The sequence below is a fragment of the Salmo salar genome, unplaced genomic scaffold (assembly GCF_965601325.2).
Source record: "Salmo salar unplaced genomic scaffold, fSalSal1 ptg000360l, whole genome shotgun sequence".
Taxonomy (NCBI): domain Eukaryota; kingdom Metazoa; phylum Chordata; class Actinopteri; order Salmoniformes; family Salmonidae; genus Salmo; species Salmo salar.
In genome coordinates, this window is record NW_027675360.1 from 892,820 (window position 1) to 907,030 (window position 14,211).

Genomic DNA, 14,211 nt, shown 5'->3' on the forward strand with positions numbered 1-14,211 from the left:
GATTACATGGAGAGGGGGGATCTGATCCTAGATCATAATGAATCAGATTACATGGAGAGGGGGGGACCTGATCCTAGATCATAATGAATCAGATAACATGGAGAGGGGGGACCTGATCCTATGTCATAATGAATCAGATTACATGGAGAGGAGGACCTGATCCTATATCATAATGAATCAGATTACATGGAGAGGGGGGACCTGATCCTAGATCATAATGAATCAGATTACATGGAGAGGAGGGACCTGATCTTAGATCATAATGAATCAGAGTACATGGAGAGGAGGACCTGATACCATATCAGCACTCCTCCTCTGGGACACTGCCTTTATGAAACCAAACACATAGTTGTTAAATCTAGTTACAGCAGGTGTTTACTGCCATCTAGTGGAAGATACCAATAAAACACTTTATTTTCAGGGTGGGGAGGCGGCTGATTGAAACAGAAAGTTAAGTTGTTCTTTTGTACAGAATCCATTTTGAGACGACAGAGCAGAAGACGCTATATGGAGATTACTGACAAATAAAGTGAGTATTTCTCAGTATTTCTGAACAGTAATACATTCTAAAGGACAGAGTAAGATATAGTACTAGTAGTAGTTAGTAGAACTGTTATATGAGCTTAGTTGCTGACAGACAGCAGTTTTCAAAGTGGAAACTAATCAGTAGGTCTACATGTTATCAGTAAAACGTCTGGTAAAGATGGTGGAGGAGCTTTTACATTATATGGTTTTATGTTTATCTCAGGGTTTCTCAATCCTTTTGTTCTGACCAGCACTTACACACCTGATTCAACTAATCATTAAATATTTTAAAACAGTTTCATATTTGAGGCATACAAATGAACATTCTCAAATGAAAACCTTTTGGGTTTGAAGGCCTGTTTACAATTATTAAAGGCCTACTAGAATTCATATTTGATGAAAAAAACACAGCTAAACCTGGTTTCTAGTAAATTATATGTTTATCTAAAATAATGTAAAAGAGATGTCTTGAAGAAGGACTATAATATAAAAACTGAAGCATGATTCAGTACAATGTCATGAGTTACTGCTGTCACATGCAACTGACTGTTAGCCCCACCTGCTGGATACTGTTGTTATATAACTATTGTTATATAAATGGGTGGTGACGTGTTTGACTATGATTGGTGTTAAAACAATTCTAATTAAATTATTAAATGAAATCATACTCTACCTTAACCACAATGTATTTAAAAATGCATTTTGTTTGTTATGAAAAAGAATGCTCTTAAACATTTGCATTTAAAGTATAACTTTTAATGTATATAAACAAAGTGCATATAAATCTAACCATTCAAAATAAATACAACCTGAACAACATAATAGAATATTGCATCATATCAAAGAAAAATAAATAACAATTTGCCAAACTGCAGCATCCCACAATTTGAAATAAATGTAAAACATAAGGATGCTATTACACATGTGCATTTAAAGTATAACTTTTTAATGTATATAAACAAAGTGCATATAAATCTAACCATTGAAAATGAATACAACCTGAACAACATAATAATAGAATATTTAACCATATCAAAGAAAAATAAATAACAATGTGCAAAATGGCAGCATCCCAAAACATTAAACTGGTCCCTCTTTTCTCTCTCTTCTTTATTACCATGTTATAACCAGCAGCACACAGCAATGCTGACCAGATTTTGCTTTTATGAGAGATTTGCATTCAGAAATGCAAGCTGCCTCACTTTCGAGGGGCTGATGCGGTTTCTTCTCTCAGTAATTATTTGTCCTGTTTTCGAGAAGACCCTCTCAGAGGGAACGGATGTGGCCACTATGCGGAGTCTCCCTGTCATGACTTTAGTAAGCCGTGGGTAGACAGAGGCCTTGTTCTTCCACCAGCTCAGAGGATCTGCAGATCTTTGGAGGAGGGGCTCCTCCAAATAGGATCGGACCTCCATTATGGCATCTGCTGAGAGATTCCTTCGTGCTGCATCCCCAGTTGCTCTCTCGTCAAACAGCATCCAAACAGCAGACGTTTGTGACACTACTGCTGGTGCTGTCCCTCCATCTGATCCCTCTTCTTCCTGATGCCCTGGTGCCTGAGCCAGCTGACTGCTGGGGCTGTCCCTCCATCTGATCCCTCTTCTTCCTGATGCCCTGGTGCCTGAGCCAGCTGACTGCTGGGGCTGTCCCTCCATCTGATCCCTCTTCTTCCTGATGCCCTGGTGCCTGAGCCAGCTGACTGCTGGGACTGTCCCTCCCTGCTGAGGAGGTTATTCTTTGAAGAGCCTCATCAATCGCTATGGCATCACTGAAGGCTAACTACTTAAACCTGGGGTCAAGTGCAGCGGTTTCTGATAGCACGTGATTATATTCCATTCTGTAGAACTTTCTGTCCATTGATGAACATAGGGTGTCCATCAACTCGGTCACATTAAATTTGCTTCTCTCTGGCGTCTGGCTGTGATTCGCTGCAGACCCTTACACAGGAGTATCATTGTTGAGGTGGTCACATAGCTGAAAAGAGAGAACAGTAACTTATTAGTTCAGCTTCATGTTTAGTCTACTGATACTACATTCTCATCTACTGCTCATATACATATATAATACTGGATTAAATAATGATGCAGTAATAACTGCTTACTGTACCTCACTCCACTGATCTCCACAGTGACCTGCTCCAGGACTGCACACCTCCTCCACCACCTCCCATTCCTCTTGGGTCAGAGCATCAACAGGTGCATTGACAATGCCCAGGGTAGAGATGATGGCATCCTTTGACTCAAGAAACCGCTTCAACATATAAAATGTTGAATTCCATCTTGTAGTGCAGTCTTGTTTAGGCCTCAGCTCATGCATCCCCATCTGGCGTTGTGTAGACTTTAGTTTTTCAGCACCTACTGTGCTCCTGTGGAAGTATTCCACAGCTGCTTTCACTTTGTCCACAGTAGGCTTCATCACCTTCAGAGCATCTCTTACAATCAGGTTGATTGTATGGGCAAGACATGGATGATGGGTCAATTTATTAAACATTTTCATGGCTTTGGTTATGTTAGCTGCATTGTCGCTAACACAACAGACCACTTTTCCATCTACTTGTCCTTCTCTGGCCACTCTCAACAGTTCCTCTGCCAAGTTCTCTGGGTGTGTCTGTCGCTGAACTCAAAGCAGTCCAGAAGACAGCTAGACATCGAAAAAATCTTCAATGAAGTGACATGTACCCGACATGTAAGAAGTGGTTACCCTTGATGTCCAGCAGTCAGTGGTAAGGAAAACTGCAGTAGCTTTTTAGACTCTTTTCCACACTGAAGCCTGTGTGCTCTCGTACATTTGTGGAAAAGTGATTTTGAAAGGGTTTTCCTGCTTGGAATTGTGTACATTGGATTTACATTATTGCTATAATTTCTAAAACCTCCACAATCTAAAATGGCTGGAAATCGGTGGCAATCATTTTAGCCAATGCAATATCAATGTGGCCTTGTTTTGCTAAAGACATAGACTTTGGAATAAACTGGTCCATAGAAGACTGCGTTGCTGTGGGTCATGGAGTAGGTCTACTGGACAGAGTGGATACATCTCCACCACTATCACTAGCAGGTCTACTGGACTGAGTGGATACATCTCCACCACTATCACTAGCAGGTCTACTGGACTGAGTGGATACATCTCCACCACTATCACTAGCAGGTCTACTGGACTGAGTGGATACATCTCCACCACTATCACTAGCAGGTCTACTGGACTGAGTGGATACATCTCCACCACTATCACTAGCAGGTCTACTGGACTGAGTGGATACATCTCCACCACTATCACTAGCAGGCCTACTGGACTGAGTGGATACATCTCCATGTGTGGAGGTACTGGCTCCACCACTATCACTAGCAGGTCTACTGGACTGAGTGGATACATCTCCACCACTATCACTAGCAGGCCTACTGGACTGAGTGGATACATCTCCACGTGTGGAGGTACTGGCTCCACCACTATCACTAGCAGGTCTACTGGACTGAGTGGATACATCTCCACCACTATCACTAGCAGGCCTACTGGACTGAGTGGATACATGTCCATGTGTGGAGGTACTGGCTCCACCACTATCACTAGCAGGTCTACTGGACTGACTGGACACATCTCCACCACTATCACTAGCAGGTCTACTGGACTGAGTGGATACATCTCCATGTGTGGAGGTACTGGCTCCACCACTATCACTAGCAGGTCTACTGGACTGACTGGACACATCTCCACCACTATCATTAACAGGTATACTGGACTGAGTGGATACATCTCCATGTGTGGAGGTACTGGCTCCACCACTATCACTAGCAGGTCTACTGGACTGAGTGGATACATCTCCACCACTATCACTAGCAGGTCTACTGGACTGAGTGGATACATCCCCACCACTATCACTAGCAGGTCTACTGGACTGAGTGGTTACATCCCCACCACTATCACTAGCAGGTCTACTGGACTGAGTGGATACATCTCCACCACTATCACTAGCAGGTCTACTGGACTGAGTGGATACATCTCCACCACTATCACTAGCAGGTCTACTGGACTGAGTGGATACATCTCCACCACTATCACTAGCAGGCCTACTGGACTGAGTGGATACATCTCCATGTGTGGAGGTACTGGCTCCACCACTATCACTAGCAGGTCTACTGGACTGAGTGGATACATCTCCACCACTATCACTAGCAGGCCTACTGGACTGAGTGGATACATCTCCACGTGTGGAGGTGCTGGCTCCACCACTATCACTAGCATGTCTACTTGACTGAGTGGATACATCTCCACGTGTGGAGGTGCTGGCTCCACCACTATCACTAGCAGGCCTACTGGACTGAGTGGGTACTGGCTCCACCACTATCACTAGCAGGTCTACTGGACTGAGTGGATACATCTCCACCACTATCACTAGCAGGTCTACTGGACTGAGTGGATACATCTCCACGTGTGGAGGTGCTGGCTCCACCACTATCACTAGCAGGTCTACTGGACTGAGTGGATACATCTCCACCACTATCACTAGCAGGTCTACTGGACTGAGTGGATACATCTCCACGTGTGGAGGTGCTGGCTCCACCACTATCACTAGCATGTCTACTGGACTGAGTGGATACATATCCACCACTATCACTAGCAGGTCTACTGGACTGAGTGGATACATCTCCACCACTATCACTAGCAGGTCTACTGGACTGAGTGGATACATCTCCACCACTATCACTAGCAGGCCTACTGGACTGAGTGGATACATCTCCACCACTATCACTAGCAGGTCTACTGGACTGAGTGGATACATCTCCACCACTATCACTAGCAGGCCTACTGGACTGAGTGGATACATCTCCACCACTATCACTAGCAGGTCTACTGGACTGAGTGGATACATCTCCACGTGTGGAGGTGCTGGCTCCACCACTATCACTAGCAGGTCTACTGGACTGAATGGATACATCTCCACCACTATCACTAGCAGGTCTACTGGACTGAGTGGATACATCTCCACGTGTGGAGGTGCTGACTCCACCACTATCACTAGCAGGTCTACTGGACTGAGTGGATACATCTCCACGTGTGGAGGTGCTGACTCCACCACTATCACTAGCAGGCCCGCTGACCTGATCCTAGATCATAATGAATCAGATTACATGGATAGGAGGACCTGATCCTAGATCATAATGAATCAGGTTACATGGAGAGGGGGGACCTGATCCTAGATCATAATGAATCAGATTACATGGAGAGGGGGGACCTGATCCTATATCATAATGAATCAGATTACATGGAGAGGGGGGGACCTGATCCTAGATCATAATGAATCAGATTACATGGAGAGGGGGGACCTGATCCTAGATCATAATGAATCTGATTACATGGAGAGGAGGGACCTGATCCTATATCATAATGAATCAGATTACATGGAGAGGGGGGGACCTGATCCTAGATCATAATGAATCAGATTACATGGAGAGGGGGGGCCTGATCCTAGATCATAATGAATCAGATTATATGGAGAGGAGGACCTGATCCTATATCATAATGAATCAGATTACATAGAGAGGAGGACCTGATCCTAGATTATAATGAATCAGATTACATGGAGAGGGGGACCTGATCCTAGATCATAATGAATCAGATTACATGGAGAGGAGGGGACCTGATCCTAGATCATAATGAATCAGATTACATGGAGAGAGGAGGACCTGATCCTAGATCATAATGAATCAGATTACTTGGAGAGGAGGGACCTGATCCTAGATCACAATGAATCAGATTACATGGAGAGGGGGGGACCTGATCCTAGATCATAATGAATCAGATTACATGGAAAGGGGGGACCTGATCCTAGATCATAATGAATCAGATTACATGGAGAGGGGGGACCTGATCCTAGATCATAATGAATCAGATTACATGGAGAGGGGGGACCTGATCCTAGATCATAATGAATCAGATTACATGGAGAGGGGGGACCTGATCCTAGATCATAATGAATCAGATTACATGGAGAGGGGTGACATGATCCTAGATCATAATGAATCAGATTACATGGAGAGGGGGGACCTGATCCTAGATCATAATGAATCAGATTACATGGAGAGGGGTGACATGATCCTAGATCATAATGAATCAGATTACATGGAGAGGGGGGACCTGATCCTAGATCATAATGAATCAGATTACATGGAGAGGGGGACCTGATCCTAGATCATAATGAATCAGATTACATGGAGAGGGGGACCTGATCCTAGATCATAATGAATCAGATTACATGGAGAGGGGGACCTGATCCTAGATCATAATGAATCAGATTACATGGAGAGGAGGACCTGATCCTAGATCATAATGAATCAGATTACATGGAGAGGAGGACCTGATGCTAGATCATAATGAATCAGATTACATGGAGAGGAGGACCTGATCCTAGATCATAATGAATCAGATTACATGGAGAGGAGGGACCTGATCCTAGATCATAATGAATCAGATTACATGGAGAGGGGGGGACCTGATCCTAGATCATAATGAATCAGGTTACATGGAGAGGAGGACCTGATCCTAGATCACAATGAATCAGATTACATGGAGAGGTGGGACCTGATCCTAGATCATAATGAATCAGATTACATGGAGAGGGGGGACCTGATCCTAGATCATAATGAATCAGATTACATGGAGAGGGGGGACCTGATCCTGATTCAGCACTCCTCCTTTGAGACACTGCCTTTATGATTAAGGAATGCTGTTGTAAATTGTAGTTACAGCAGGTGTTTACTGCCATCTAGTGGAAGATACCAATAAAACACTCTATTATCAGGGTGGGGAGACGGCTGAGTGAAACAGAAAGTAAAGTTGTTCTTTTGTTCAGGATCCATTTTGAGACGACAGAGCAGAAGACGCTATATGGAGATTACTGACAAATAAGTAAGTATTTCTGAACAATAATTCATTCTAAAGGACAGAGTAAGATAATGAATATCTGTAATGAGATGTTACTAGTTAGTAGAACTGCTACTTGAGCTGAGTTGCTGACAGACAGCAGTTTTCAAAGTGGAAACTAATCAGTAGGTCTACATGTTATCAGTAAAACGTCTGGTAAAGATGGTGGAGGAGCTTTTACATTATATGGTTTTATGTTTATCTCAGGGTTTCTCAATCCTTTTGTTCTTACCAGCACGTACACACCGGATTCAACTAATCATCAAATATATATTTGAAGATAGATTTAAGGCATCATTAAAACCTTTTGGGTTTGTAGGCCTGTTTACAATTATTAAAGTCCTACAGTAATTCATATTTTGGAGGAAAAAAACACAGCTAAACTTGGTTACGAGTAAATTATATGTTTAGCAAAAATAACATAAGAAGGACTATAATAAAAAAACTGAAGCAAGATTCGGTACAATGTCATGATTTGCTGCTGTCGCATGCAACTGACTGTTACCTCTGGTTACTGTTGTAAATGCCTCTGGGTTTAGAACTCTGTGTCTCAGTGCCCTGCGACAGTGGGAAGTTCGTTTTGCATGGCCCGGTGCTACAGGTGAGTGGAGTTTTATTTTAAGGAACAATGGAATGGTCTAAAATGCGTAAACTCTGCTCACCCGGGGAGCCGGGCAATGCAAAACGAATTCACCCAGTGACCGTTACTTTATTTCCTTATATGAAATTGAAAGTAACTTTGTAGCCTGCGCAGTTACAAAATGTCTGTTGACACTGTGGCTCATATGTCTCTAGAATATTAGAACAGTGGTGGAAAAAGTACTCAATTCTCATACTTGAGTAAAAGTAAAGATACCTTAATAGAAAATGACTCAATTAAAAGGGAAAGTCACCCAGTAAAATACTTCTTCAGTAGAAGTCTAAAAGTATTTGGTTTAAAATATAATTAAGTATCAAAAGTAAATGTAATTGCTAAAATATACTTAAGCATCAAAAGTAAAAGTAAAGTAGTGATCATTTAAAATTCATTTTATTAAGCAAACCAGACGGCACAATTTTCTTGTTATTTTAATTTACGGATAGCCAGGGTCACACTCCAAAGCTCAGACATCATTTAAAAATGAAGCATTTGTGTTTAGTGAGTCCTCCAGGTCAGAGGCATTAATGACCAGGGATGTTCTCTGTTTAGTGAGTCCTCCAGATCAGAGGCAGTAGGGATGACCAGGGATGTTCTCTGTTTAGTGAGTCCTCCAGATCAGAGGCAGTAGGGATGACCAGGGATGTTCTCTGTTTAGTGAGTCCTCCAGATCAGAGGCAGTAGGGATGTTCTCTTGATAAGTGTTCAAATTGGACCGTTTTCTGTCCTGCTAAGCATTCAACATGTAACGAGTACTTTTGGGTGTCAGGGAAAATGTATGGAGTAAAAAGTACATCATTTTCTTTAGGAATGTAGTGAAGTAAAAGAGAAAGTTGTTAAAAATATATTTCTCAAAGAGATAATGAATGAATGAGAACAATTGACATTCAAGAATTAGTCACTGTGTTGACCACAACCATCATGCTGGATCTCTGTTTAGTTGTCACTGTGTTAACCACAACCAACATGCTGGATCTCTGTTTAGTTGTCACTGTGTTAACCACAACCAACATGCTGGATCTCTGTTTAGTTGTCACTGTGTTAACCACAACCAACATGCTGGATCTCTGTTTAGTTGTCACTGTGTTAACCACAACCAACATGCTGGATCTCTGTTTAGGACGTCACTGTGTTAACCACAACCAACATGCTGGATCTCTGTTTAGTTGTCACTGTGTTAACCACAACCAACATGCTGGATCTCTGTTTAGTTGTCACTGTGTTAACCACAACCAACATGCTGGATCTCTGTTTAGTTGTCACTGTGTTAACCACAACCAACATGCTGGATCTCTGTTTAGTTGTCACTGTGTTAACCACAACCAACATGCTGGATCTCTGTTTAGTTGTCACTGTGTTAACCACAACCAACATGCTGGATCTCTGTTTAGTTGTCACTGTGTTAACCACAACCAACATGCTGGATCTCTGTTTAGCTGTCACTATGTTAACCACAATCAACATGTTGGATCTCTGTTTAGGGGTCAGTGCTCTAAAATGAGTCTCTCTGGGGAGAGAGAGGAGGGGGGCCCTGCCTCTAAAATGAGTCTCTCTGGCGAGAGGAAGGAGGGGGGCCCTGCCTCTAAAATGAGTCTCTCTGGGGAGAGAGAGGAGGGGGGCCCTGCCTCTAAAATGAGTCTCTCTGGCGAGAGAGAGAAGGGGGGCCCTGCCTCCAAAATGCATCTCTCTGGCGGACATAACACCAAAGCTAAGAGGTAAGATGACAATTTTATGAATAATTAACTAAGTTTATTTCCTAAATAAATAGCTATCTTAAGGTGAATGCAGTTACTGTAAATCTCTCTGGATAAGAGCATCTGCTAAATCAGGGGTTCTCAATCCGGGGTCTGCGGAGGTACTGCAGGGGTTCTGCCGGAAGCGTGGGGAGTGGTGGTGTATCCAGGGAGAAAACTAAACTAATATTCTGAAATGTCATTGTGGTCTTATGTTCCCATCTATTGGAATTATTTAGCAACTGCAGTAGTGCTGAAAAAATGTGTTATTCCTTACTAAAGTAGTAATTACTGAGAATTACTAGTTAAATTTTATCACTTACAATCATAAAATAACAACTTATACCATAACAAACAATTAAACTGACATAAACCAAAATCACTATATATGTAGTTATTTAGTTAATGACCAAATTGAGCCGGTCGGTCACATTTGAGAGTGAGGGAGATATATAGCATTTTGCATAAAAAAACATGATTTTTGTCTCTCTGAAATGAAACCATCAAGTGATAGATTTTAAACAAATCCTTGTCTGTGAGAGATGTAATAATTAATACATAATTTCTTTAAACAATAAAAGCTCATTTCTGTAAAGTGATATGTTGCGTTTTGGTACTCTTCTTATGTTCCCCATCTGAGATCAGAGTAGATGAGAGATGTAATGTTTGTCTCTGTTGTGTTGAAGACCAATCAAGCAGGAGAGACCAGCCTCCCCTGTTCCCAGCTGTGTGTCCATGAAGAGTGACCTGTCTATGGATCGTCCTATATTCTTTAGAGAGGGAGACTTTTCTACTGAACAAAGGTAAGAAGAACTCATGGGTCATGGTCAGTGAGTTAAACAACACTGTCTCTAGTCATTTCTCCTACTTTAGTCCATTTTCATAGTCCTAAAACAGTGTGTGTGTGTGTGTGTGTGTGTGTGTGTGTGTGTGTGTGTGTGTGTGTGTGTGTGTGTGTACTGTAATCTCATGTTTTGTCCACAGAAACCAACAGGAGAGATCAGAGTCAGAGATTCTCAGTGGTCAGTCTTCCCAGAGTCATCAAACAGACCTGGACTCTATATTCAGTGTATGTGATCCTGTTATGAACATTTGATTTTGTTTACCTCAAGTAAAGTTGATCTGTCAATTATTCATTAATGTGTTAATGAGAAAGCATTTCTTCTCTTGCTTAACTTATTTACTTGATTAATTTCAGTTGCTTGAAGAGAAAATGATGACATTTGTGAAGAACGAGCTGAAGATGTTCAAGAGGATTCTTAGTTCTGAACTCCCAGAAGGCTTTGAGAGTCAGAAGCAGGAGGAGGAAGTGGTGGATGCTGAAGATGAGAAGCAGGAGAGCAGTGCCAGAGAGGGGGCTCTGAAGATCACACTGCACGTCCTGAGGAAAATGAACCGGAAGGAGCTTGCTGACACACTGGAGAAAAGTAGGATATGTCTGCCTCATGTTGAATGCTGTTTTATAACATTTAAAAGCTGTGGCTAAAGTACAGCTAAAGTAGCTGTGTAACTCAATGATATTGTAGAACCTTAACACAACACCTTGTGACCTCATCAAGTAGCAGAAGGGATGTGATGTGGTGATTAATTTAGAGAGAGAGACAGAGAGAGACAACATTAATAATACCATCAATAACACCAATAATAATATAATCAGTCACACCAGTCTGTAATGCATTAAGAAAACATTGATACATTTATACAGTCACTTAAGAGAATAAATTATTATTTTAAAACTTTAACAGTCCTTCAATACTGTAGACATTAAAACAGACGTAATATTAATATCCTCTGTGTTATTTCTTCATTCAGATGAGCTTGCTGTGATTTGCCAACGTGAACTCAAATCTAATCTAAAGAAGAAGTTTCAATGTGTATTTGAGGGGATCGCTAAACAAGGAAACCCAACACTTCTCAATAAGATCTACACAGAGCTCTACATCACAGAGGGTGGAACAGGAGAGGTCAATAATGAACATGAGCTGAGACAGATTGAGACAACAACCAGGAAACATGCAAGACCAGAGACTGCAATCAAATGTAACGACATCTTCAAACCCTTAACTGGACAAGACAAACGTATCAGAACTGTGCTGACAAAGGGAGTCGCTGGCATTGGAAAAACAGTCTCTGTGCAGAAGTTCATTCTGGACTGGGCTGAAGGAAAAGCAAATCAGGATGTTCAATTTGTGTTTTCATTCCCTTTTCGGGAGCTGAATTTGATGAAAGGGGAAAAACACACTTTGATTGAACTTCTCTATGACTTCTCAATGGAAACCAAACAATCAAGAATCTCAAACTTCGACAAGTACAAAGTTCTGTTCATCTTTGATGGTCTGGATGAGTGCCGACTACCCCTAGACTTCCAGAATAACAAGATCTGTTGTGACGTCACACAGTCAACCTCAGTGGATGTTCTGCTGACAAATCTCATCAAGGGAAATCTGCTTCCCTCTGCTCTCCTCTGGATAACTACCCGACCTGCAGCAGCCAATAAGATCCCTTCAGGGTGTGTTGACCAGGTGACAGAGGTACGAGGGTTCAATGACCCACAGAAGGAGGAGTACTTCAGAAAGAGATTCAGTGATGAGGACCTGGCCAACAGAATCATCTCACACATAAAGACATCAAGGAGCCTCCACATCATGTGCCACATTCCAGTCTTCTGTTGGATTTCTGCAACAGTCCTCGAACACATGCTGAAACATAAGAGAGAAGAGATGCCCAAGACTCTGACTGAGATGTACACACACCTTGTGGTGTTTCATACCAAACAGAAGAATGAAAAGTATCTTGGGAAAGAAGAGACAGGTCCACACTGGAATAAAGAGAGCATTCTGTCACTGGGAAAACTGGCTTTTCAACAGCTAGTGAAGGGCAATCTGATTTTCTATGAAAAAGACCTGAAAGAGGCTGGCATTGATGTCAATGAAGCCTCTGTGTACTCAGGATTGTGCACACAGCTCTTTAAAGAGGAATGTGTTCTGTACCAAGACAAGGTGTACTGCTTCGTGCATCTGAGCATTCAGGAGTTTCTGGCTGCTGTGTATGTGTTCCTCTCATTCATCAACAACAATGAGAATCTCATGGACAAACAGCAAACAAAGTCCAGTATATTTTCTCTGCTGTACAGAGACAAGTCTGAAGTTACTGTCTACAAGAGTGCTGTGGATAAAGCCTTACAAAGTGAGATGGGAAACCTGGACCTTTTCCTCCGCTTCCTTCTGGGCCTCTCACTGGAGTCCAATCAGAAGCACTTACGAGGTCTACTGACAAAGACAAGAAGCAGCTCACAGAGCCATGAAGAAACAGTCAAGTACATCAAGGAGAAGATCAGGGAGAATCCCTCTCCAGAGAGGAGCATCAATCTGTTCCACTGTCTGAATGAACTGAATGACCATTCTCTAGTGGAGGAGATCCAAAGCTACCTGAGCTCAGGAAGTCTCTCAGAACCCAACCTGTCACCTGCACAGTGGTCAGCTCTGGTCTTTGTGTTGCTGACTTCAGAAAAGGAGCTGGATGTGTTTGACCTGAAGAAATACTCCAAATCAGAGGAAGGTCTTCTGAGGCTGCTGCCAGTGGTCAAAGCCTCCAGGGCTGTTCTGTGAGTAAATAAAATGATATATAAGAACTAATCATCAGGAAGAAATATTCTGTTTAGAGAAAAATATGTATTATAATATGTATATTGAAAAACATATTGAATAAATGCATTGATGGAAGATGAATCTATATGTTGTTTGGGAATATGAACCAAATGCATCTACCGTTGTCCTTCTACACTACTGGTGTTAAATGAACAGTGTGTTTGTGAAGTCATGATGATCTCGTTGCAGGCTGTCAGGCTGTGGAGTCACAAAGAAAGGCTGTGCTTCTCTGGTCTCAGCTCTGAAGTCAAACCCCTCACACCTGAGAGAGCTGGACCTGAGTAACAATGACCTGAAGGATTCAGGAGTGAAGCTGCTCTCTGCTGGACTGGGGAATCCCCACTGTAAACTGGAGACTCTGAGGTCAGTATTCCTGTAGTTGGTCAACAAGTGATAACTGTTCACCAGATCCACATGTGTTTACCAGACACACATAGTCCACACCATATGTGTTTGGACAGTGAAGCCTACAGTTTTAAATGTGGTGCTATGCTCCAGCATTTTGGATTTGAGATCGAATGTTTCATATTAGGAGACAGTACAGAATGTCACCTTTTATTTGAGGGTATTTTCATACATAGCTGTGTTACTGTTAAGAAAGGAAAGCACTTTATGTATTTAGTTCTCCCATTTGAAAAAGTTTTACATATTCGGACAAATTCACTTATGTTGTATTAAAGTTGTCATAAGTTTAGTATTTAGTCCCATGTTCCATGCCTGCAGTGATAACATCAAGCTTGTGATTCTACAAACT

The 14,211-nt window shown here is 42.1% G+C and overlaps 1 protein-coding gene across 1 annotated transcript; it reads left to right on the top strand.

The window, feature by feature from the left end:
- The first annotated feature begins 420 nt into the window (after positions 1–420).
- On the top strand, positions 421–13,836 carry LOC123732616 (NLR family CARD domain-containing protein 3-like). The gene is made up of 9 exons (XM_082971631.1): positions 421–529; positions 3,106–3,247; positions 7,370–7,425; positions 9,559–9,792; positions 10,497–10,613; positions 10,795–10,879; positions 11,009–11,237; positions 11,623–13,414; positions 13,647–13,836. Exons 4-9 carry the CDS (start codon positions 9,575–9,577, stop codon positions 13,834–13,836), a joined length of 2,631 nt encoding a protein of 876 aa, XP_082827757.1. The 5' UTR covers positions 421–529; positions 3,106–3,247; positions 7,370–7,425; positions 9,559–9,574.
- The last annotated feature ends 375 nt before the right edge of the window (positions 13,837–14,211 follow it).